General features: G+C 35.3%; 1 protein-coding gene across 1 annotated transcript; it reads right to left on the minus strand.

Annotated features, from left to right (window-relative positions):
* Positions 1 to 6: 6 nt before the first annotated feature.
* Positions 7 to 27,346, minus strand: GTF2B (general transcription factor IIB). The gene is made up of 7 exons (XM_012749238.3): positions 27,225 to 27,346; positions 22,884 to 22,990; positions 7,795 to 7,928; positions 4,696 to 4,842; positions 4,450 to 4,579; positions 2,632 to 2,913; positions 7 to 556 (listed from the first exon to the last, which is right to left on the minus strand). The coding sequence occupies exons 1-7, from the start codon at positions 27,239 to 27,241 to the stop codon at positions 423 to 425; spliced, it is 951 nt and encodes a 316-aa protein (XP_012604692.2). The 5' UTR covers positions 27,242 to 27,346; the 3' UTR covers positions 7 to 422.
* Between the last annotated feature and the right edge of the window lie 456 nt (positions 27,347 to 27,802).

Here is a 27,802-nt window from a genome sequence, read left to right on the forward strand (position 1 = left end):
GAAAAATGAGGACCTCTGTCAACTTTATTAGCTGCAATGATTTGCATTATTTGTAATTATATACCATAAAATTTTATGACATGTAATTATAACAAAAAACTTTAGTTTTGAAAATGTTTTATTCAAGAATTACATAATTTCAGATATGTTCAAAATACAGTTTCCTAGATTGCTACAAAAGAAAGCAAATTCAATAAGAAATTTAAATCATTAAATATGTTTCACTAGTATATACATACAGAATGCCAAGCAATAATATTTAGCCCTGGAATGCGTACCATGTCTTTGTTTTTTTCTCATTAAAGGCTCAAACCAGCATGTTGTATAGGCTATGTACAATAGGCAAAGTTCCACGTTCATAAGAGTTTGACATTAGCCACATTAATTTATAGCTGTGGTAGTTTGTCCACTGGGGTGTCAATTTATAGCTGTGGTAGTTTGTCCACTGGAGTGTCAAATTTGAAGTCTGTAGGGAACAGATCTGGAGCTCGAGGATAGATCAGCCTGTAGGACTGTCTGATTGTAACGTCAGCAACACCAGCAATATCTCCAATTTCTAAAAGACAAAAATCAAAATATTAACCACAAATTCTAACCTACCTCCTTTCTATTACTTACATTCTATTTCGTGAGATTTGGTAGTATAAAGTGCCAAACTGAAAAACAAAACACTGATTTTTCAAAACTGACAATGGAAAGGATATATTAAAAGGTAGAAAGCAGTAGCTAAAGTCAGTAACAATAATAACAGTAGCAGTACTTATTACCTTAAAGGGTCATCATTGTTTTAAAAGGTTTAATTTATGTAAAACATTTGAATAGTGTTCAGAGCACAGCACTATGAGTAATAACTATTATGTTGGGTATTGTATTTAGAACTGACTGCTCTTTTTTCTTTATGAATCTTTTTAAGGATCACAGGAGTAATCTATGATTACATTCTTATAAAAAGATTCACTTTGCATTTCTGTGTTTGAAAATTCCCCTGCAACATTTCCTCTAGCTAACTTCTGTTGAGAGGTCCTTGTTAAAAACAAAATGAGATACTATAAATATTGTTCCATAATCTTTTTCTACTTAATACACCAGAGATCAAACAGCTATATATTAATTAATATTACAGCATTAAGTCAGTTTTTTCACTATTGCAAACACATACTTGAGCATACATTTAGAGCTCACATGAACATCTCTAGTCTTATAGAATCTTAGTAGATTCACCTTTACCCTTTAAGTCATTAAATGTCACTTTTTTCCCTTTTAAAGTCATTGAAAGCAATACCCTTCCCTGAGCAGGGAAGAAATGGACCTTAAATTTCAAGAAAACGCTTCATATAAAGCATAAGCAACAGAAAGCACCGAGATAAATGTTTTCGTGTTTTTTTTTTAAAAAGATGGGGGTCTTGCTTTGTCACCCATGCTGGATTGCAGTGGCTCAATCACAACTCATTGCAACCTTGAACTCCTAGGCTCATGCAATCCTCTACCTTAAACCTCCTGAGTAGCTGGGACTACAGGCACAAGCAACTGTACCCATCTATTTTTTGTTTTATTTTTTGTAGAGCCGGGGTCTATGTTCCCAAAGGCTAGTCTCTAACTCTTGGCCTCAAACAATCCTCCCATCTTGGCCTTCCAAAGTACTAGGATTACAATTGTGAGCCACTGTGCCCAGACTTGTGCTCTTAACTAGAATAAACCTTGCAACTAGGAATGAAGGTGAGGACATTCTGCCTAGCTGTAACATCTTATTTTTACCAAAAGACTCAAAATTCCCTTAAAAATGAGTGGAGGCCAAGGGAATAGATAATGGTACACTTAAATATCTAATGATTGGTTTCCTCACTCTAATCATTCCACTGTATCATTTATTATTTTATCAACATACAGCCTAAGCTTAGGTGAAAGGCTGTTCTGAATAGGGTATTACAAAGTTATTGAAGCCAGTAATTCACTAACTTACTTTTAAGAAATTGACTTCTTTCTCTTTATAAATCTTTAAGGATTACAGAAGTAATTAATGAATATATGCAAGTAAAGAAATGCACTTAATACTTCTGTTTGAAAGTTTCCCTACAATACTAAATTCAAAAATGAACTCAGAAGGTTGAAACCACTTATATCTACTTATTTCATAATTTTTATTAAGAAACTGTGAATACTATACAAAAAGAGAAAAAGAACAGGCTTTACAGAATGTTAAAGCTTGATGGTCAACACATTTACAGTTTGTCTATCTATAGGGTACCATGCCAGGCAGTGAGACACAAAGTATGCCCTCTCTTCTCCAAGACTTAAAAAGGTATGTTTGGGGAAGAAAAAAGAGTATTCAAAATGTCCAGAAATATTTAGGAGGAAAAACAGAACTTCTAAAAATGAAAAATGTACAAACTAAAACTAAATAATTCAAATGAGAAAAAAAAAAGAAGTTTGTTCACAGGGTCATGCCTCCAAACATTTTTATTTATGAACCACTTAAAAGCAAAATACTATATTTTCTTAAATGATGATGCTGATGAACTACGTCTTAAGCGTGGGTTTTTGATATTGACCTGCTTCACACTTAAAATGGAAAAACAATCACACATTATAGCCTTCACATGTCATTACCACCTTCCACATGCAGAACTCTACCTTTTTGGGTCTTCTTCTCAGCTGATGCTTGTGAGGCCATGTAAATAGCTGCTGCTGCCACAGAAATGGGGCTCCTCCCAGGAACCAAGTCCAGTTCCACAGCTTTGCGGGCTATATGTGTAGCTGCCATCTGCACTTGTTTAGGAAGACAAAGGTTGGAACAGAACCTGGACATGAAGTCTCCAGTTGTAATCAAATCCACACTGGTTTCTAAAGCTTTCAAAATAAGTTTAAAACATCGACCAATTTCTTTCTTAGAAATTCGTGATACAGCACATATTTCTGAAAGAAAAAAAAGAATTTAAATACATATAAGCCATATAGTTCATTTTAAAACTCATCATTTCTGATTATAAAAATACTATATTCTAATTGAAAAAAATTCAATCTTGCCTTAAAGATGAAACCTTAATCTTCTCAGTGATACTTCCTAGGGAGCTAATTTAAAATTTCTTGGTTAACTTAAATGTTCATCATACTTTAAATTTAGGTCTTGATCTTTCAAAATATTAACTTCTTTTAAATTTCAATTCATGAAAATAAGTTTCTTCAACTAAATAAAAACTTCCTTGATAGTTATACATTAATCTGTTGTAAAGAATGTATAAAGGAAATGAAAATACTAAAACTATTAGTTTAGCGAGATAATGTCATGTGTACCTGCAATCCCTGTGATTATAGGCTGTAGCTCAGTGAGATAAAATATTTGACCTTGTTATTCTAAAGATTCAACCACCATACACTTTCAGAATAAATTTAACAAAAGCCTGTTTTAGTTGTAATAACAAAAAAAACGTCATAAAGGCCATCTTCTCTTCACTTTTACATAAGAAAACAAATAAAAAAATTAAATAACAATTGGATGAATCAAGGGTAAGTACCATCTTCAGCTAAAGTGAGATTTGGCCCTGAAAGTCAGTGTATCATTGCAACACTGTGAACAAGTTGTCACATATTCATGGGTAACTGCAAACTGGATGAAAAATACCAGTTCTTTCAAAGTCTCCAACTTAAATGTGAAAAGTGTAAACATTATATTTCAAGAGAAAAATTTCACTAATACTTTCTAAGGCTTGACTCCCTCACCTGTAGAAACCTATGCTAAGATTGGGAACTATTTTCATGCATAAAGTGAACAGACTTACCACAAAAGGCCTACTTGGCTTATGATGCCAGGCTTCAAAGGCCACAAGATAGTCAAAAGATCTTATTAGCGAAGAACATAGTGTACTAAACATGGACTAAAATGACCCAGTATGCATGGTCAATAAGATCACAGTATGAATTTGCATTCAAGGAACAAACTAAGTAGTCAAGGAATGGTAGCTACACCTGTAATCCTAGCCCTCTGGGAGGCCGAGGTGGCAGGACTGCTTGAGCTCAGGAGTTCAAGACTAGCCTAAGCCTAGAGTGAGACCCTGTGTCTACCAAAAAGAAAGGAAAAAACAAACCCAGCCAGGTGTCACGGTACACGCCTGTAGTTCTAGCTACCTGAAAGGCTGAAGCAGAAGGATCACCTGAGCCCAGGAGTTGGAGAATGCAGTAAGCTACAATGAAGCCACTGCTCTCTTCTAGGACACCAGAGTGAGACTCTTGTCTCAACAAAGACAAACAAAGAAACTGAGCAACCCTCTTCACAATCCCCGACCCCTTCATTTAAAAAAAAAAAAAAAAATAAGCACTAGCAAATAATGCTCAGGTAGATTGTTGTACATAACAACAAAGACATGACTTAGCTGTCAAAGCTGCCTAACTTTGGTCTGTTACTTGAATATGATGTAGATAATGATATTTTTATTTATGTAAATAAAAGCTTACCTTTAAATGTCCTAGGAACTCCTTCTTGTCTACAGGCAATATAGAGACAAGCAGAAGCTATGGCATCATTAGCTCTTCCCTTTAGGCTCTTCTGTTCATACACTTGCTTGAATAAATTATTTGTTCGATCCTTCAAAGCAGAGAAACTAAGTTTAATTAACTTATGCCAGTTAATTAGTTGCAGTATCAAAATTTCATGTGTTCATTAAATTATGCTAAGTTAATGCCGGAATGGCTTAAACTTACAACTATATTTCTAGGTAAGTTGATTCGGTCTGCCATGGTCGTAATTTCTTTGAATGCATTCATCATTGCCCGATCAGAACTACTCATTGTTCTTCGATTTTGGTACTTAGAATTGCCAAATTCGTCAAAACTTGCAGCTCCTGTACCCTATAAAACAAAGTTTTATAACTATCCAAAAATTTTTGGAAAACCTGAATGAACAATTTCTATGAAAATATAACTTATATGATCTGAGTCCATATATCCAGGAAATCTGCACTGTGCATCCTCTCACATAAAAATGTACTAAGGTTAAGATGTTTTTAAGAGGTTTTCTATCAGATACTTAGGGAATATGTAATTCTAAATAACTGTTCAAGAAAATGGAAAACCTACGAGAGTGTATAAAGTGAATATAAAAATGATATTTAACCTTACAAAACTGAATGGGGAAAATGTCCAATTGCATTTATAAATATGATATAAAATATTAAATACTAGAAAGCAGAATCCAACAGGATAAATTAGTATATCATGATCAAGTGTAAACTATTCTATAAATGTATAAATATTTATTAGAAAATCTAGTAATATAAAACATCATATTAATAGATCTAAGGAGAAAAATATCATTTCCAAAGGGGCTAAAAAGGCAGTGAACAAAACTCAAAATTCATTTTTGATAAAGAACACTAAAGATGAGTACTTCTTCTCATTAGAAAATCAGTCTCCCAGTCCAAAGCCCACCACTGTGATTACTAGAGAAATATTAGCAGCATCGCCATTAAAGTCAGAAGTAAGACAAAGGCAAATCCTACCACTATCACTTTATAACACAGCACTAGAAAAGCTAGCCAATATTATTAAGAGAAAAATCAGAAGTACAAAATTGGAAAGGTGATAATACTATTTGCAGATATTATCTTTGTATATTAGAATACTCAAGAAAAATCACTAAAAAACCCCACTATTGCTATAAATTAGAGAATTCATTAAAGTGTCAAGGTCAAGATTAATAAACAGAAATCAATACCCTTCATATGTACAATCACCCAGCTAGAGGACAAGGAAAGAAAATATTCCAATTACAACAGCAACAAAAATCTAGGAATAAACTTAAGAAGCATAAGATGTCCATGAAGAAAACTTTAAAACATCTCTTGAAGGACATATAAGAAACCTAAGGAAATGGGAAAGCATACCATGTTTTTGCATAGAAGATTTATCATAATGAAGTCAATTGTCCCTATGTGACTTTGCAAATAAATCTAACCAACATCCCAGTGAAAATAACAACCAATTTTTTTTTTCAAAACTAAACTAAGTGACCGGGCGCGGTGGCTCACGCCTGTAATCCTAGCACTCTGGGTGTCTGAGGCGGGTGGATCGCTCGAGGTCAGGAGTTCGAAACCAGCCTCAGCAAGAGTGAGACCCTGTCTCTACTAAAAATAGAAACAAATTAATTGGCCAACTAAAGAAAAAATTAGCCGAGAATGGTGGCACATGCCTGTAGTCCCAGCTACTCAGGAGGCTGAGGCAGAAGGATCGCTTGAGCCCAGGAGTTTGAGGTTGCTGTGAGCTAGGCTGATGCCACGACACTCTAGCCTGGGCAACAGAGTGAGACTCTGTCTCAAAAAAAACAAAACAAAAAAACAAAAAACTAAACTAAATGATCCTAACCTTTATGTGGAAAAGCCCAATGAACAAAATGCTGAAAAAGAAGAGCAATGAGGAAAGACTAGTGTTACTGGGTATTAAAGCAGTGTGCTAGGGCATTCCACTAACTGGACCAACACAGGAAAAGATAGAAAGTCCAGAAATAGTACCAAGTGCATACAGAAATTCAGTATATGATAAATGTAGCATCTTCAAATTTTTTCTTCCCTTTTCTCCATGAAAGCGTGAACAACTTTCAAAGGATACAGAAGAAACTGATAATAGTGGTTACCTGTTTGGGGGAGAGAAAGGAGGTTAGAGCGGAAACTGAGAGTTTGGGGTTTGGAGGTCAAGGGTTGTTGGGTTTGTTCCAGGTGGGAACTCAAAAAGTTATGTATAGGACCGAATGTGGTTAATGGAAAACTGACATTTGCAAAACAATAGCTGCAGCTGTCTGTTAGATTTTACAACCTCCAGGAACTCTCCAGACTCCAGGAAAGTTTACTGTATTTTTATTTTACCCCTCTTTTTGTTTTTGAGTCATGTATTTCCTACTGAGAAAAATTAAACATTAAAAAAAGTCACATTGTAAATTAGTTGGAATCTTATATTTTAAAATGTCTGTAGTCTATTTTTTTTCTCATCCTGTAAGGCTAAAGCAAATTCAGAAATAACCTACTTAAAGATATTTCTGAACACTGTAAAGCTTTTTAACCTAACTTATGTTTTTCAAGTTTGATATGCTATTAATTAAAGCATGAAAAAAATAATAATCTGCTTTTTTTTTTCACAAAACTTTCTTTAAAAAAATAGTACATGCTTCCTCGATTAGTCCTTTGGAATATTGTTACTATTACTTCCAATTTAGATAACAGAGCAAAACAGAGAGCCAGCTTGCCAGGAAAGATGTGTAACTGCTTTACGTAATAGCAGCTATTTACTGAGCATGTAGTACACAATACATATTGTATTATACATACTTTACATATATTCTAATGAAACCCTCAAGATCGTTAAGAAGTACTATTATTCTCATTTTACAAATGAGGAATGTGAAGCTTAGGAAAGTCATAAATTCACTAATAATAGAAAATAAGTTATAATGAGCTCCTATTTATCTTAGGTGGTGTGGAGGTAAGAGAAGACATTCTTGATATTCAAGGAACATATTAATATTAACTCACAAAGACAACACTGTACTCAACTCATTTTTTGTGCAAAATATGCTTTATGAAAAAAAGGGTCTAAGATATAAGGACTCTGTAATTTTTATTTGATGGTCTTCCCTTTAAGATGGAAGAAACACACAAGTCAGCCATCATTCACAATGGTACAAATGGCAAATCTTGCTGACAGGTCAAGATTCTCCATTGGGGCAGAGACTGATGCTTTTGCAAAGTTCTCAAACTCCCAGGGTCTTTGGTTACTCTGCACTTGGTACTTCTTGTGGAATGGATTTATTACCTTGCCAATCATGGTAGACAAATCTCCATCACTCAAAAGAGGATTCTGAGAATCTCCAACTCGAGATGGATCTTTTGTTGCTTTGTCATTACTGAAAGTTCTCCATTCAGATCCCACATCAATAACCCGGTCACCTAAGAATATAAGCATACATCTAAATCATCTTGTCAAGATATGGTTTACTTAACAACACTATTTAATGCCTGACAGAGCTGTTTCATTCCTAGGAAATTTCAATATGGACATCTGTGTCCCAGCTTAAATATCATGTTTCAGACATTTGTTCCTTTAGCTATTGTACCAGTTCAGTAAGAATCTTTTTAAACATTATGCTATGATCACATTCTAACTCTTGGAATAAAAAAGAGTCAAAAATAGCAAAACAGAGCTATTCATATGTAATGAAAATAAAGATCAACCATTATAATAATGCTTAAGAACCAGGCTGGGTGCAGTGGCTCACGCCTGTAATCCTAGCACTCTGGGAGGCCATGGCAGACAGATTGCTCAAGGTCAGGAGTTCGAAACCAGCCTGAGCAAGAGTGAGACCCCTGTCTCTACTATAAATAGAAAGAAATTAATTGGCCAACTAATATATATAGAAAAAATTAGCCGGGGATGGTGGTGCATGCCTGTAGTCCCAGCTACTCGGAAGGCTGAGGCAGCAGGATTGCTTGAGCCCAGGAGTTTGAGGCTGCCGTGAGCTAGGCTGACGCAAGGGCATTCACAGCCTGGGCAACAACAAAGCGAGACTCTGTCTCAAAAAAAAAAAAGAACCAAATTTTGCACAAAACTTGCAGCAGGTATGGCAAAAGGAGAACACTTTTCAGAATGGTATTCATGCACATAATATTAAAAAATCATTAATCTTCCATAAGAAATGTGATATAGAAAATAAGCCTAAGCTTCAAATTAACTCATGAAAAATATTTTTTGCCAAAACTTAAGCCTAGAATTAGTGAGAAGAAACCCAGGTAAGTAAACTACTTCTTAAGCAAAGAGGCAGCAGTTAGATATATCAGGTCAAAAACAAAAACAACAGACATGAATAAATCTGATTACTCTTTTGGGGGAAAAACTTATCTCTGGTAATATCTTCAGAGTAGACAAGAGTTAACATTGAACACTTACACATGCTACTCATTGTGCCCTTTATAAATGTTCTCATTTAATTCTCACAGTCAATCTTAAAAGGTAGGTATCACTTTTATTGCCCCTTTACAAATTAGATTAACTGGCCTAACATCACACAGCTAGAAATGCAATGCATATCTGATTTTTGAGTCTGTTCTACCCTGTATTTGGAAAACATGAGCTTTTTCAATGAAGTGTGATAAAAGCAAGAACCAGACCATTTTCATCTTTGTGTATATACAACAAGCAGAAAGAATAAAGGAATGGTAGAAATCAGTTACTGCAGCAATGAAAAGAAGTTATGGTGCTGACAGTCAATTAATATAATGATTAAGAGTATAGATTGCTACATGCTGCTTAGCCTTGGACATATCGTCTCTGTCTTCACTTCTTCAGCTTTAAAATTCTCCATTAACCTCATATTATAAAGACTGTAAAGACTAAATAAGCTAATACACCCATGGTGCACATCAAGTACTTAAAAAGTAGTTTTAAGTGCTCAATATTAGATATTTACTAATATGAAAATAAAAAAAATGGCAGATATTCTGAAAGTTTCTCCCTTTTGGGTGGGGTTGGTAATGAGAAGCATCAGTTTTAAAACATTAATATCCATATAAGACTTTAAAAGTATCTAGTGTTCTACTGCAGGTATTTGGTCAGTAAAACTACAAAGGAGGATGGAAGGAACAGAAGGAAGGAACTCCATGCTAAATCTTTTATATTCTAATCTTAGTGATGTATTTAAGAAAGCAGGCAAACGCACAACAGAATGACTTATTCCTGAAGGCTTTGGAAAATTTGCTTTTCTGTAAAACAGTCAATGACCTGGGAGTAACCAGATATCACCTGGACCCTAACATGTCCATGTCACAGTGGGACTGAGATTAGAGGCAGGGTCCCCATTTGTATTCCTGTATGCAGTGAGAACAGCCAGGGAAACCAGAAGAGGGTGATCAGTTATAAGGCAATTTTAGTATAACATGTTAAGCAGTGCCCCAAAAGGATAAAAGTGTTAGATGGATAGGACTGTCATGGATTTCTGTTTCCTCCTCCTAATAACAAACACCAGTAAATTTGGGAAGCAATTCTAATTATATAAATAAGATTTTAAAAACTTACCTAAAAGTATCAAAAAAATCTTTCATTGTGCATTGAAGCCTTACTACATACAATATTAATCAACAGGACTACATCTCAAAGAGATCACACTAAAGAGATTAATTTTTCTTCCTTTTAGAAAAGAATATTTGCTCACTAAAAAAATAGATATGTAAGAAAAAAATTATTTGCATTCTCAACACCCAGGAATAGTCACTATAAATATTCTGGTATATGTTCTTTTGCCTTTTATAAAATTCTAGTGTATATAAATATTTTATATATTTTAAAAAATTAAAATTAGATCAGATTGTATCTTTATGACAAGCAATATTTACTAAATTTATATCATAAACATAAGAATAGTGTTTTAAGGCAATATTTAGCCCTTTTAGTACCATCCATCAATTAAAGTGATACTGTGGTGTTCCCACACACTTATGTTTTCAAAGGAGAAAAGAGAATCTAACTTTCCTATTTGGGAAAAAACCCTACACACAAACATGAAAAAACAAAAATAATTATGGCTTGCCTGGAGTTACTTATTAAATTATAATTTCAAAAAAAGTCAAATATCATTATTGTGTAATATTTATATGAACATGAATGTATTAAGAGAACAGTACAAATGAAAGGGCAGGTAGGTATGCCCACATCTTTTAAGTTTCTCTAGAAATCTAAAGATAAAGCATTAGCCAAGATGCTTCATTTCACAGCATTTTCCTTTTGGTCCCAAAGTACCTTACTATGAATTTCATTTATTAATATTACTTGCTTTATATTGCCTTTACAAAGACAAGTTGGATTTTAAAAAGTAGTATAGTATACCCAGAAAACCCGGCACTGGGTAGTGATGTAATTTTTCCACATACATAGCAATGATCTAAATGACGCATTCAAGAATCTGTAGTTTGCGCTAAGAACAATTCCCTCTTTTTATATTAACATTTTACTGCTCAAACAGCATTTATAAGGAATAAAATTTCCAAAATAACTCAATTAGCCCAAACTACAAACAGCCTAGAAGATTAAGTGCATGAGTAACAACAAATAGGGCAAGACCACTGAGGAAAAAAAATCAGAATACATATTTTTTTTAGGATCTTTTTTTATTTCAGCATATTATGGGGGTACAAATGTTAAGGTTACATATACTGCCATAAAATAATTTTATTTGAAGAAAATTTAAATGGGGTAATATTTTAAAAGTTGCTCTGGAAGACAACTGCAATACAGAATCTTTTCGAGGGGTAAGTTGTACAAGGCAGCCATATATTTGGGTATAATCAATCTTTAACAAGGAAGAAGCCTACCAATTAACATAAACACACCCCTTCAAGTATCTTTTAATGTTCTAGAAACAGAGAAACATGCCAACTTGTACTAGTTTCCTTCTTAACCACACACTTCTTTCTATATAATTGACGATAGAAGGTCCATATATGAAGATTTATAATATCCAAAACAATAGCACTACAATAATATGTACATATAAAAGCACTACTCTCTCCATCATAGAGTATGATCTCTAACACTTTTAATCAAGTTCCCCAACCAAAAAAGTAAATACACCCAATGTATATATTTACATATTACCCACATGTATAGCTCTCAATCCATATATTACAGTGATGTCTAAAAAAGTATTAACTAAAACATTTTACCTTATTCTGAACAGAATGAGTTTCATCTCTTGGCTTTTCAGGAAGAAAGAAAATGTCAAAATCACTTGCACCTGTTTAAAGTGCTTCAATCATTTTGGCACCTAACTTAGGATTTGGCAATTCTCTTATTAAGTAGAGTTGGCATTCTGTATCAGTATGTTCTGCATCAGTGAATTTAACCAACTCCAGATCAAAAATATTTGGAAAAAAATCACATCTGTAGTGAACATTTATATTTCTTTTCCTTGTCATTATTTCCTGAACAAGACAATATAACTATTTACATAGTATTTACATTATATCATAAGTATCATGTTTCCCTGAAAATAAGACAGGGTCTTATATTTATTTTTCCTCAAGAAGACACCCTAAGGCTTATTTTCAGGGTATGTGTTATTTTTTTTTAAGTACAGTACAACAATCTACATTTATTCAAATACAGTTAAGTCGTCATCTTCTGAAACATCATCATAACTCTCCAAACCCCGAATTCCATCCTGAATTTCTCAGGACTCTATTTTCTTTAGAACCATTGGCCCCAATCTCTCATGTTGAGCAGTAGAGCTTTCATTAAATGAGCAGCTCTTATCCATGTAACCTGCTCGGAGTGCATTGGTAACAACACTGTCAGTGATTTTATCCCATGAATTCTTTACCCAAATCACAACCTCTTGCAGGCTAGGTTTCACAAAGTTTCCACGCTGATTTCTTGTCATTCTATTTTCAATGTAGTTGTTAATTTCCATGTGCAAATGGTCTTTGAATGGCTTGTTTATTGCAGTATCAAGAGTCTGCAGATAGCCAGTCATTCCTCAGGAATCATTATTTGATCTATCCCCTGGTGTTTGTGGACAGGTGAGAAGAGGCCCACAGTGCTGAGTAAAATGGCAGTCACACCTTTCCTCCTCCCTCCTGGGGACACACAATACCTAGAGCAGAGCGTCCTGCTCCTCACTTCACTGAGGATACTTTTCCCCTCAAAGCCTCAGCTTGCAGCACGCATAGGATGGCCGGGACCTGACATGGGGGCTGACCTCGTTGGTGAGGCTGCCCGCACCTTTCTGGTCACCTCTGGGATAGTAGCTGTCATGATGGGGCAGATGAGAAGGGCTGCTCTTCTTTACTGCTCCTCGAAGAAATGCATGGGTTGTGCAGATACACTGCGTAGCCACGCCCATCGCTAGGTCTTATATTCAGGTTAGGGCTTATATTGCGCAAATGCTAAGAAATCCTGCTAGGGCTTATTTTATGGGTAGGTCTTATTTTCGGGGAAACACGGTAATAATCTAGAGACAATTTAAAGTATACAGAAGATGTACACAGGTTATATGCAAATACTATGCCATCTTATACCGGCGACTTGAGCACCTATGGATTTTAGTATCCTGGAACCAATTTAATATCCTGGAACCAATCCCCCATGGACACTGAGGGATAGAGAGTATTCACTTACAAAAGTCTCATACAAGAATGTTCATAGCAGCATTATTCCTAATTAGCTAAAAATTGGGAACAACCCATCAGCAGGAAAATGTGTACAACAGAATATCTCTCAGCAAATAAACTACTGATATATGCAATAACATAAATGCATTCCAAAGTTTTTGAAACATTTTTGAATATTTTTGAAATGTTGAGCCAAAAATGTCAGTCACAAACAAATCCACACTGTAAGATTTCTTTCAAATGAAGTTGAAAAAAAAATGCCAAAATGATCTATGAGACTAGAAATCACTACAGTGGTTATTGTGTGGGGCTGGGGTAATTGGAAAATGGCATAAAGGAATTCCTGAGGTGAGGGAAATGGTCTATATACCTTGATGAAGGTGTTGGTTATACCAGCATATGCACTGTCAAAATTTTTAAACTAGAAATTTGGGACCTGTGCATTTTAGTGTATGCAATTGTACCTCAATATATTAAAAATTAAAATTCACTCCCACCAGTATGCTGTTGATTTTGAACAACTACACCAAACCTATATATTATTTTAGGACAGAACAATTCTTATCAATCATCTTTGGCAGGGAATACTCTCTTTCTTCAAGGTCTTTTAGATTTCAAAGTATTATGTATATTACATTTTCTAACTAGTAATTGCTGTAATACTTTCTATGCTTATATACAGCGACTTTTAATAGACAATCTTTACAATTTGATTTGAATATTCTAGTTATAGAACCCCATCAGTCATATAAAAAAAAAAGTATTCCTTTTCCAATGCTTAACTTCCATTTCTGTTTTATATCTGAAGCATTGGTCAGAACTTTCAAAACAATGCTCTTGATTTTAAACAGAAACATTTTAACATTATACATACAAATAACAGGTAAAAGTCTTATATTAAAGCATCATTCTACCTAAGTATCTTGCATAGAAATAAGTGTTGAGTTTATTAAATGTCTTGTTACCACACCATTCTCACATACTGTTTTCTTATATTATGAAAGCTAACTATAGTTGTTTGTGGGTTATTATTCTTTACTATTTATGTGTTAGGATAAATTAAGTTTACTAGAGTCACAACTAATTTCAAAAGCTCAGCAGTTTAAAATTGAAGGTTTATTTCTTACTTCCTATTACATGTCTATCGAGTGACGGCTGGGGGCTTTGTATGCCATTCTTATTCAAGGTGATAAATCTCTATCCCCTGAGATATCTCCAGTCACCTTGGTAGAGGGAAAGGAATGTGGTGAATTATACACTGATTTAATGGTTTCCAACCAAATGTAACCCTAACATTTCCATTCCCATGGCCAAAGCCAGTCATGGGGTCATGCTTAACTTTAAAGGGGGTAGGAAGTACAATTGGACCATGTACCCAAAAGGAGAACAACAAAAAGTGGCAGTGAATAGTCATTAGTGCTGTTCCATGTGACAATTAGCAAACAGAATTCAGCACTATATTTAGGGAGGTTTATGTATAAATTCATAAAAAAGATTGTTCTATAACCTCCTTTTTGTACCAAATGACAAACTGAGGAATCAGAGTTAACTTCACTGTATTTTGGCATTTGTCACAGAGAAGTATTCTGTCAATACCATTTTAGGTCCTTTGAGAGTAATTTTACTGGTTGATTGCAAGACTTTATTAATAAAAAAATTTCAAATTTTAAAAGGATACATTCCTCCCCAGTAGTGTGTGCGACTCATGATTTGCAACCCTGAGGTCTTCTGCTAGGAATGTAAAGTTTTCTTCTATTGTACCTTTAATACTTTACCTTATTCACCTGAATCTTCAAGTAGCACTATAATGAATATCTTATCTTCCTATTTACTATGGGTATGTCTCAGGGTTGTTCTCTGCTTTACTGATTCAATTTTCTAGAATGTTAAAGCCCGCTAACTGCTGCCTAAAAACAGTTGCATTGCATTTGTCTCCTTATGCTGTCTTATTTCTGACCACAATAATATTTAATAGTAACATTATGGAAGCGTTAGCTTATTGATCACATAAATCAAATATTTTCTATTATTTAACTTTCTTCTAGTAATTAAACTATGTCAGGGGCAGAATTTTTTAGTAAGTATATAGGATCGAGTTTCTCTTTACTGTAGTTTGTATTCATAAACATGTTGATTTTTAAGCTTATTCATCCTATAATAAAGAACTGTCAATCCAAGCCCAGTGGTGGTATGATGTTGGAAAAATCTTCCCATCTACAGCTACCAGTATTCTCAGTCTCTCTGGGTACTACAAAGTTCCTGGCGGATAACAGATAACCCAAACAAGAAACTCTAAGTAGGATTCCAGAAGTGTATTATGAAATATATAGGAAAGGTTGCTGTAATCAGGAAAAATAACAGTGACTTAAACAAGATAGAAGTTTCTCATCTTAACACTCCACACTTAATAGCCTTAGGCTAGTGTGACCCAGGCTTTTTCCATCTTTCTGATAAGTTGTCTTCCTTACTGGGAAGGAGAAAAAGGGAAAACACACCTCTTCTTAGGAAAGGATCTAGAGTTGCACATCTCTTCTACTGACAACCCACTAGTTAGGATTTAATCACATAAATCCTAGCTACAAGTGAAGCTGGGGCATATAGTCCAGATCTGTGGTCCCCAACCTATGGGCTGGTACAGTCTGTAGTCTATTAGGAACCAGGCTACACAGCAGAAAGTGAGCAGCAGGTGTGGAAGGTGAAGCTTCATCTGTATTCACAGACACTCCCTACCGGTCGCATGAGAGCATAAGCTCCGGCTCCAGTCAGATCAGCAGTGGCATTAGATTCTCATAGGAGGGCAAACCCTACTGTAAACTGTGCATGCAAGGGATCTAGATTGTGGGCTCCTTATGAGAATCTAATGCCTGATGATCTGAGGTGGAGATGAGGCAGTAATATCTCCACCCCTTACTCCCAGTCCATGGGAAAATCATATTCCATGAAATCAGTCCCTGGTGCCAAAAAGGTTGGGGACCGCTGGTCTAGATGGGCAACTACACAAGTCTCTTACTAATGGAGGAATGGGGAAATAGATATTGCCAAATGACCAACACTCTTGGCTACAGAAATAATAGGGTAGGGGGAGAGGAGAGGCGAGAAAGATGTCCAGTAAAATCAATGTACTCTGCCTTGTTTTCAGGAGGAAACAGTACACAAAGACAAATTAAAAAGACATTTAACCTCCTTACCATGCAAGCTATGTAAATTCAACTAAAGATATTTTGCCAGACAATATTAAAACCAGAAGGACTTAACGTAGCAATCTTAATAGTGCAGGGGGAAATTGCAACATACCAAAAGCAATCAGGAAACCAATACTGGAGAGGGTCTGGTTTTCTAGCCTGATCTAGACTCCTATAGAATGTTTTTGTTTCCCGTTTCTTATTATATTTTTATAATGGAATTTTTAAAATGGTAGAATGAAGAGGAATTTCCCAGAATTTCAGTTTTTTCTGCTATCTTTCTGAAAACTGATCTTATTTCAATATTTTGGCATATAACCTGTAGTAGAAAATTCAGAAGTAGAAGTCTAGAATATATCCCCAAATTACTTCTTTTCACAGGCTAGATTTGTCTAATACTCATTTAGTATAAAACTACACATTTTTTCAAAATGTGCTAATAAGTCTAAACATTCAGGAATCAGAATGTATTATTATTCAAGATGACAAACTCAAGGCATCCAGTATTTTTAATTAAAAGTGAAAAAGAAAAAATCCAAGGTGCTTTGGAAAACTATTTAAACTAACATCTTATATAATAAGTCTAATGTTGAAAATGAAATGTTACTAGCTTTCCTACTTTCCTTGTCATTTAGTCCTTTCTACCATTCTCCTTCTCATGACATTTCAAAGAATCCTAATTTTTAGTCTAGGGTCACTATACATTTTCTTTTTTTTGGAGATAGGGTCTCACTCTTTGTCACCCAGGCTGATGTGCAATGGCATGATCATAGCTCACTGAAGCTTCAAACTCCTAGGCTCAACTGATCCTCCGGCCTCAGCCTCCCAAGTAGCTGGGATTATAGGCATGAGCCACTGCACCCAGCAAGGGTCAAAATACATTCTTATCAGAAATCTTGCAATTTTAAAGAGAACTCTGATCAAGAGATACTTTATAATAAAGCTAGTTTCTAAATCACAGTTTGTTCCCATAATGTAAATTGAGAAGGAACTCAAAATGAATTATCTCCTAGAAACAAACCATATCATGGTTTATTTCCCAGGCCAGCCCATAAAAGCCTACTTTATCCCTGATGTTTAGACCCTAAAGAAAACTCTGTACAAGTTGACAGTGTAATTGCTACTTGGAAAATAGTTTCTAAGGGAAAATACATTATAAGTTCCATCCCTGAATATCTTACTACATCTTGCTTTTCCTCAAATACAAGCAGGTCTATAGCAGCAGCAGCACCTCAGCTGAGGCTCTGGTTGAAAATGCATCCTAATGTTGGCCACGATAAACTCAAGTCATTCACATACTAATACTTCTCAGTCCTCTATCCTATGGCACAGGTTTCTTTTTCCCCCTACTTGGCATGAATCTCCCCCCGCATAAACTTATTCATTCTTAAAGATTGTGCTTCACTGTAAATTCAATAGTAGTTTCTCCAGAAAGTTACCATTTCCTTCCTTTGTGTTTTCACCATACTTAGAAGACCTACAATAGTTTTTACCACACTGTGTTGTATTAATTTACCCTCCTCTGTTCCTCACATTATCCAAAGAGTTGCTCCAGTACTTGTTTATAGCACCTCATCTTTCTATCACTTTCAGTGATCAGCACAGTGCTTAACAGAGATGTGTGGTAGAAAGACCAGAGGTAGTTTAAGTTCTACAGACTTGGATTTAACTGGCTTTGTCACTCACTAGATGAGGAATCACAAGCTAATTACCTAAGCACTCTGAGTCTTAGTTTTTCCTTCTGTAAAATGGAAACAAGCTACCTCAAAGAACAGTCTATTAACCAAGTGAAATTTGTATTTTCTGATACTTAAGAGAAAGTTGCCATCTTTAAATTAAAAATTCTACATCAGGAAAGAAGGCTATATCTGAAAGCCAATCCAAGAATTTCAAACTGAATACAAATAACGCCTTACTTTAAAAACATAACTTGGTCATATTAAACTAAACCTGGATTCTTCCCTCTAGGAAACACTGTTAATGCTAATTTAAAGATGATAACCCAATAATCTTTAAAACCAAACCATAAAATCATGACCAAAATAAAATGGTTGTTATAAGCCAACCAAACTTTGGGGTAGTTTGTTATGTAACTGAAATGGAAATTGATTCCTGAAGTATGATGTTGCTTTAAGAAATACTGAAAACACATAGCATTGGTTTTGAGACTCAGCAGTGGGCCTCAAGAAGACTGAGTGAAGGTTTGAAGGACAATGAGAAAGGTGTTCGTAGAGACTGGAGAAAAGGTAGTCTATATAAGTAATTTTTTTTGTATTATAAATTATTTCATTTAAAAAGGTGACAGTAATGGGGTCTCTTAGTTGCTGACTCAGGTGAGTACAGTCATGCATGGCTTTGAATATGAAAGTTGGGTAGTATCTAGCCCAAGTTGATATAATTGAGTTTGATATTAAGGAGGATTACTAACAATGAGCTTCCTAATTTTCAAGCACAAATTAAACATTAAATACAGGATTGTCCAAAACCACTTTGAAAAAATTTCAGTTTCTAAAGCTGTCTGGTCATCATTTAACCCAAAAGTTATTCAAATGCTTATTCAATGAATATAGTGTAATCTAAAAAGTTTCAGACAATGTAAAATTTTATGGTTAGCACATTCAAACCATGTACACCAAGATCATTTATTAGGAAACACATGGTATTGTCTAGGTTCAGATTCCTATGAAAATCATTATGTCAAATAAGAAAAAAGCCACAAATATTATACTTTTAGTGGGTTGTAGAATATTTGCCCAGCTTGATTTCTTCCCTGTTTTCCTTGGCATAAAAGGTAAAGGTTAAATTGAGTTGGCAACAAAGAACAGATGCCTAACCAGTGAGACAATGCAAATTCAATTATGTGCTATATAATGACATTTTGGCCAACTGATCACATATATGACAGTGGTCCCATAAGATTATACAGCTATTTAAATATTGGGAAAAAACATTAAACAAGATAGTAAATGTGTGACAAATTGTATTTTTATAGTACTTTTCTATGTTTAGATATACAAATACTTAACACTGTGTTACAAATGCCTATAGTATTCAGCACAGTAACATGCCGTACAAGTGTGCAGCATAGAAACAATGGGCTATACCATGTAGCTTAGGTGTATAGTAAGTTGTACCACCTAGGTTTGGTTTCATAAGTACACTGTGATGCTCATACAGTCATGAAACTATTTCTCTGAATATACCCCCATTAGTAAGTGATGCATGACTGTATAACACAATCTAAATTTACTACTGAGGTATTACAATGATATATATATATACACACATGTGTGGCTATATACTAATTTAGACTCATTACCTGTCATGTTGAATTAAGCTATTTTCAACTTAATTTGCTTGATAATATTCTCAGCAAAATAGAATTTTGCTAACAGACTCTTCTCTACCCACCCTTGTTTGGTCACGGAATGGATTCTTCACTTGTAGGACATATTACACATTTAACCAAAAATATCTGTGAATGAGCATACTATATATTTTAAAAATAAGTGTTAGTCATATTTTATGTATAAGAACCAATATCACAAAGAAATAGTGCTATAAATTATAGAAAGGAAGTTTTATAGGATTCTATTTTAAATTTTTCAGAACTTAAGATTTAATACTTATTAGTGTTCAATACTAATAAGTCAATAAAGCAAAACTAAAAGAAAATAAACTTCCTTTGGTTTGATATAGCAGAAAAATGCACATAAAAGTTAAGGATTCCAAGCACAAGAAAGCATATAAGGCTTGTGAATTATATCTTCCTTCTCCAGTTGATTAATCTTATCCAGTTGTCTTACTGGTTAAAATGGAAGCTAAGCTACCAAATTACTGTGTGGTAAGGCAAGTCAGGACATTCAGCTTCTATTTCTTTAACACAAAATTTCATAGAATTGAGGACAGTTATGTCCACAAGAATGAAATTCACTGTTGACACTACTGGTTTATCAACACACAGTAGATTAAAATTCTTTCCACAAAGCACTTGCCATTCAATAATATAATGAATAATCATAGGATTTAAGCACCTTATATTTTCACACTTAGTAAATTTGTCCAATGACATCTGCTCTATACATTTTTACTACTATCAGTTATAATGCATCTTAGCAGATTCCACTTCAGGTTGTACTGAATTAGTATTTTTGCAATTTCTTTGAAAATATTTTCTCCTATAGTTATTCCACGTAGACAAGTCTCAGAGGCTAGTTCTGTCACTTTATACTCAGCACTGACTTCTTGAATAAACTGAGCAGTATCAGTAACATCTGTCTAAGTCATCAAGAGAGAAGGAAAAAATACTTTAGATAATTTGCCTTGATTTTTAATTGATTATTGTTGCTCCTAAAGTCCTCAACTCTTTAAGCAACTATTCTTACTGAAAAGCTAACAGTCTTAAATAAGTTTATTTTCTCCGGATACATCCCATCACTGCTGTAATTAAATACAATTCAATTAACTTATCATTGGCAAATGGCTTTCCTTGCCTGGCCTACAAATAAGCCACTCAGAAACTTATTGTATTGCAGGCTCCTTTTTATTTTTACTTTTGTGAAGAAATTTTGTTGTGTTAAGCTATTTACAAAATTTTTTTCTGATCATTGTTTTCTTGAGTTAGGAATATTGTGATGAATGCTCAGTATGGTAATGTCTATGTTTATTGTGTTCTTTTAACACAGCCCTACTATTATTGCATAATACACACAATGCTTTGCCATCTAATTCAACAATAAAATAATCCGCACTCCATCGTGCCTTAAAAGAATGTCATTCAAAGTTCACTTTTCTTTTGGCATGATGCAGTATGGGTGACATGAGTGGAACTCAAAACGCTGTAGGTTATAACTGCATCACTACAATCTTTAGCGTGCTGAGCACCAGACAAAGTGATGAGAGCACCACGTGTGGTTTCTGTTGCAGCTACTAAACTTTGCTATTGTAAAAATGAAAGGAGCCATAGACACTGTGTAAACGAGTGTGGCTATATTTCAATAAAAATTTATGGATCCTGAAATTTGAATTTGATATTATTTTCCTGTGTCCTGAAATACGTTATTTCTTTTGATTGTTTTTCAACCATTTAAAAGTACAAACGTCATATTTAGCATGTAGGCCATATAGAAACAGATGGTGGGTCATAGTTTGCCAATTCCATATTGAAATCATTTTATTATGAAGGGCCAAGGCACAGTGGCTTACGCCTGCAACCCCAAAACTTTGAGAGGCCAAGGCAGGAGGATCATGTGAGTCCAGTTTGAGACTAGCCTGGGCAACATACCAAAACCTCATCTTTACAAAAAAGTAAAAAAAATTAGCCAAGTATGGTGGCACACACCTGTAGTCCCAGCTACTTGGGAGGCTGAGGCAAGAGGATTGGTTGAGCCCAGGAGTTTGAGGCTGCTATGACTGCACCAGTGCACTCCAGCCTGTGTGAGGGCCAGACACTGTCTCAAAAAATTAAAAAAACTAAAAGTTAAAAAAAAAAGGGCAATACGGAATAGAAATCTGGCTCCCATGCAGACAATGGAGCCAGATTGCCCGACTACTTGAACCTTAGTTTGCTCATCTATAAAATGCAAATAATGTCAGTACTCATATCACAGGATATGAGTGAGGATAAACTGAGTAAATACATATATCATTTAGAACAATGCCAATGATATAGCAAGTTATTAGCTGTTAATATTATTTACTGGGAGTAGGATACAACTGTAAATGGTTCTCAATTCCTATTATCAACTCTGTGCTTTAAAACTCCCACCATAGGTTGAAGCAAGCAGCCTTCTTGGATGAGCATTACAGATATCTGCTGAGTAAGACAATTCCACGGTATGTCACTACCAATGTTTCTGTTATACTTCCTACAATTCTTCTAGCATTTTCATTCCAAAGTAATTCAAACGGCTAAGTACTACCACTATTTTCAGGTGCTGGCTACAAGTCCATTATAAGAATACTTTTTGAACAGACCACCTCTACTCTAAATTCTGCTGCATATCTAGATTAGTAAGCAAGTAGGAATAAAAGTAAAATTTTAAAAAGTGGTAGTTCTGCCAATAAAAATTTTAATCTAGATATTCATCAAAAGATGATTCCATATGAAAGTTATAACACATCTTTTCTGTTGACAGAAAGGCCTTAGGTGAAGACTCAGTACAGATATACCTTAGTTACTCTGAAATAAATCATATTTATATACTTCCTAAAGTATACAAAAGCCACAAAAGTTGGATTCATTATTTAATATGCATGACTGTCACCCTCCTCTTCCAAGCCCCCATCAAATATTTAAGACTAAGGACTTAGAAAGTTACTGTGTGGGCCTTTTCTTTTGGTTCAGCTCCTATCCCACATTATGAAAATACACATTTGAATATACAATAAAATGTGGTATCTCTGGATGATATTACTCGTTTCTGCTTCCAATTTTTTTTTAACAATATAAATTACTTGTCAGGAAAAAAGTCAAAATATGTTCACTAAATGACTTTAGAAAATATACAAAAGCAAAGTACCTATAATAGCAACTTAAATTAAAACCATAACAACTACTCACCTACGACCAAACCACATTCAGGGCAGATCATATCACCAGCTCTGTAGTCCTCCACTAAAATTGCATCTGGATGGTTTGGACATGTAACTCTTGGAAGAGCATCCAAACTAAATGAAAAAAAAAAAAAAAGTAAGATTTCAAACATTTTTTCATGTGTACATTTAAAACGCATAAAAATTAAATTTTCAAAGGAGACATACTAGTTATTTTTAAAGTAAGCATTCTAGCCATTTTAAATTCTAGTCATTAGTAGGTAGATTCCACTGGAATTATATTTATTAGTTACTGGTTTGCAGGTATGCAAGGCTTTCAAAACATAAATAGAAAACAAGTGTTTCTTATAATATGTAGGCTGCTAAGATTTTAAAAAATTTTGAGCAGTGGAGTAATCACTAGTTACTGTAATAAGCTGATATACATATAACCATCCAGCCTGTAGCCTTTGCCACTTTTTTCTCTGGTCAGAGAATAAAGTTCAAGCCTGTATTTTTCTACTTGTTAGTTACCTCAGTATCAGCTTTAAAAGAGTACACTGAACCCAATAGGTATATAAATGAAGGATGGTAGATGTGGCACTGCTAAACTTAAGACCTGATGATTTCACTTAGTCCAGAATTGGGTTTTTCAACATCCAAGAAACAGATTCAAAAGCTACTTTATAATCTACTTGTAACATTAATAATTTGCTCATTTTATATTTTAATAATAAAGCATTTTGGGGAAGACACATTAATCTTAAATGACCTGATAAGATCAGCTTTAAAAGCAACAGAGATATTTAATGTAGATTTAATAATTATTTCTGGGGGTATTGACTTTATAATCACAAAAGCTTGGTATCACTGCAAGTAAGCTCTTTTTAAAAATCCACTTGTAATATAGTAAATGGTTAGGTTATGGCCATCACATACATCTCACAGACAAGATCAACTATACTTATGGTATGTAAAGAGGTATTTGTGGTTTTGGATAATGTTTCTCATGCTAGCAAATACAATTCGAAATGGTTATTCTCAATTTAGAAGGTAGATCTACTGGAAAACTGATGAAATAATCTATATCCCACAAGTTTATGTAGTCAAGATAATCAGAACATATCTTGAATCTTCTCATTGGGAAAATGGGAAAAGAGAATTGCTTTATTTGTGCTTATTCCATAAATTCCTGTTAGGAAAATATTTTAATAAATTATGACAAAATTAAGCAGTTGGTATAAATTATAAAAAACTATGTTGAAATAAAGGAAAATGTTAGCAAAGAAACAGTAATTACAAATTAGTAAAACAGCAAGCCATATGTAACACAGCATCCAAATGACTGATCAATAATATTTTTGCACTATTTAAAAGTAGACAGAAAACCCAGGTTGGGGGGCGAGAGAGGGGTTTGTGAGGGTGTGTGTGTGTGTGTGTGTAAAAGATATGAAAACATCTCAAGATTTAGTAAGTGAAGAGTATGGTAGGAATTCTATACAACACTTAAAAAGTATATACAATAACATGGATGAATCTCAAACTGATGACCAATAGAAACTAGACAGTGGAATACATATGCCACTTATGCCAACCTTAAATCAGGCAAAACAAATCTATGATGTTAAAAGTCAGCATATGATTTTCTTCGGGAAGGGGTAATGACTAAAGATGTAAAGCGGGCTTTGCTAGTGTCTTACCTAGTGCTAGTGGTATTTCTTGACCTGAGTGGTATGTATATATTTATATATGTACTTACTTTTTAATTGAGCTGTGCATTTAAAATCAGTGTGCTAACTTCATTAAAAAGGTACAAAAAGTAGTAGGGTTTATATTAAGCCACTTTTTTTGGGGGGGGGAGGTCAGAGCTACATGTGTGTTTGTTTAAAGTATAATCGCTAGGCTGGAGGCAGTGGCTCACGCTTGTAATCCTAGCACTCTGGGAGGCTGAGGCAGGCGGATTGCTTGAGGTCAGGAGTTCGAAACCAGTCTGAGCAAGAGCGAGACCCCGACTCTACTATAAATAGAAAGAAATTAATTGGCCAACTAATATATATGGAAAAAATTAGCCAGGCATGGTGGCGTATGCCTGTAGTCCCAGCTACTAAGGAGGCTGAGGCAGGATTGCTTGAGTCCAGGAGTTTGAGGTTGCTGTGAGCTAGGCTGATGCCACGGCACTCACTCTAGCCTGGACAACAAAGCGAGACTCTGTCTCAAAAAAAAAAAGTATAATCACTAGGAAAACACCAAGAAACTAACTGGCAACATGGCTGATCTGGGGAGAATTAGATGGCTAGGAACTAGGAAAGAAGGGATACTACTTTTCATTGTATAATCTTTTGTTCTTTTGCTTTTGTACTATTACTGTATGTTACCTATCAAAATAAAATAAAATCATGCTGACATAGTAAAATTTTAATAAAATTACCCACAAATATAGAAGAGGAACATTACAACATGAATGGGGGTGGTGGAAGTAGTTATGAAGAGAAACAATAGGGAAGTAATGGAGAAAACAACAATGACATTAAAACAATATAGACTACCTAAGGTGCCAAATAAGCGCAAACCCCATTTTATAGCTATCATTTATCGGGTACCTACTATGTGTCTAGTGCTATACATTTATTATTACCAATCTCCACAACAATCCTGCAAGACAAGCCTTATTCCTGTTTTTAAGATTATGCTCAGAGAATGATTTGCCTGAAGTCATGAACTAATAAGTGTTGGAGCTTAGATCTGAACTCAGAACATTTGTGGTGTTCGGTCAGAACACCAGGTAGTTTCATAGGCTAGTAAGTATAGATCTTCCTCAGGGAAAAAAATGCTAAAGGTAGAAATACTGCATTTACTTTTCTTTGTTCTCACTGGTAGAAACACCTGAGAGAGAGATAACTGCACTGACATAAATTTAAGAGCTGGATGTATCTAGAAAAAATTTATTTCAAATTTTTAAGAAAGTAAAGGCAAAGGAAAGGGTATTCTTTGGGTAAAAAAACATCTATCCAGTGAATTTACTATATGTACTATTTAACAACTGCAACTTTTTTAACAAGTAAAATTTCTTGTTTATTATATGCAAAAGCTGTGCCTAAATATAACAACATTTATCTTCCATACCTACTGCCAGGAGAGAATTTAAGTTGTATCTGGGTGATTTGAGAAACCTTAAGTTTTCCATTTACTAATAAGGAAGCCTTACGTGACATAACCACACCCATACAGAATGATTGAGTATTCAATCACAGAATTAGAATCAGTAAACAGGAGTGTCATTGGCTTTACAAGTTATTTCCAAACAGGATATTAACTAAAGCTGCCCACCAATTCTTTTTTTTGTCTTCCCCATAAAATGGTAAGTCTTGGCAGTTACCAGAAAGGGCTTACTATTTTGTGAAAATGACTTTGGTGAAATTCAACAATTCTATAAATGATAATAGGTTCAGAAAAATTGTGCCAGAATTGCCTCCTAGAAGCTATAGAATTAATTTGAAATTTTCAATACAGCATGAGCTAAACTAGGCCAATTATTAAAAAATCAACATTGGCATGAGTCAGTTTACACTTATGCAAAAATACTAATATCTACCTCATAGTGTAATGAGAGATATAATTAGGGTCTGCAAGCATTGTTCAGGTCACAAGATTAAAGCCTGTCTCTGAGGGCACTGCATACATTTCCTGTATATATGAGTACATTTTAAAATATATATTAAAGAGCGACTTCCCAGCATATGTAACTTAATTTTCTGCAGTCAAGATTTTCTTTAGGAGTAGGCAGACAACATTCGTAAAGAAATCCTTCAGCAGGAAACTAATCAACTCTTCGTATGTGCTCAAGCTTCCACCTCAGAGGGCCGCTGCGATGGTAACCAGTTTCCATCCGGCTTACTAATGCTGACGTTCCTAACTTTCTAGCTGTCATATTGATAGGGACCTGAACTAATGGTTTCCCGCTCCTTTGGAAAGGAGAAATTACGGACCCTTGGGCTATTCGGGCCGTAGATGGAAAAATCAGCGTAGCAAAAATTTAACAGAAAAAGAAGGTAGAAATATTAGCAGAAGACGGGAGGCCAGGAAGCTGAGGACACAGGACCCTACCGGCGCCCACACAGGGTGGTGCCTGGATGATAAGACGACCTAGATCGCCGAGGCAGTAACGCCGACATCTCGGTACCCCCTGCGACACCCCCTGACAGTCTTGCCGCCTGCAAATGCCTTTGTCCGGGCCAGCCAGCCAGTCTCGCCGCTTCTCGCTCGTTCCTCCGGGCGCTCTGCTCCACACGGCGGCCCCGGCGGCCGCCGAGAAACCCCCGGCGTTCGCCGCCCGCCCCTCAGCTAGCCGGGCTCGGCCTGACATACTAACCGGCTGGTAGACGCCATCTTCGCAGCCACTGCGGTTCCAGCAACAAGCGACAACTGCGACGAAAACAGGAAGAGCTTGTGGCGGTAAGACGCTCCGAGACTGGCTTTTATAGGCGAATCACCTGCGCAGTCGTAACAGGGAGCGGCTACGGGTCGGGAGAAGGGCCAAGAACAGTGAGATCCCATACGCCACGTGCTTTGCTTTTTCTTATTTTCTTATTGTGTTTCTGTAATTTGCTATTTTGCTGGGTGAGTCAATATAACTACCAGGATAGGTCTGAAGGGAGCCCAGCAAACAGGCTACACCAGACCTACTCTCAATTTGAATGACTTAAAACAAAAAGAAAACCCTGGCTTCGTGGTGGGGGCAAAGCCCACATCCCTGAGGTCTAACCACCCCTTCTTCCCTCTCACCACTCCTATCCCCCAGTCAGTTACTCCCCTTTGAGCTCAGTTCTTACTTCCCCCAAGGGGCGATTCTTTCTTACTAAAGAATTTGGAATAAAAAGAGAAATTCACTTAGGTCATCCATAACAGTTGTCAATTCAGGCTCTGTCATCATCTAGCATGCTGTGCTTT

Source organism: Microcebus murinus, chromosome 2, assembly GCF_040939455.1.
Source record: "Microcebus murinus isolate Inina chromosome 2, M.murinus_Inina_mat1.0, whole genome shotgun sequence".
Taxonomy (NCBI): domain Eukaryota; kingdom Metazoa; phylum Chordata; class Mammalia; order Primates; family Cheirogaleidae; genus Microcebus; species Microcebus murinus.

Coding starts and splice junctions, on each gene's coding strand:
- GTF2B (XM_012749238.3), bottom strand. Junction 4,580..4,695: donor ACTTACCTAGAAATATAGTT/GTAAGTTTAAGC, acceptor TCTGCTTTGAAG/GATCGAACAAATAATTTATT. Junction 557..2,631: donor TGAGAAGAAGACCCAAAAAG/GTAGAGTTCTGC, acceptor TTTGTCTTTTAG/AAATTGGAGATATTGCTGGT.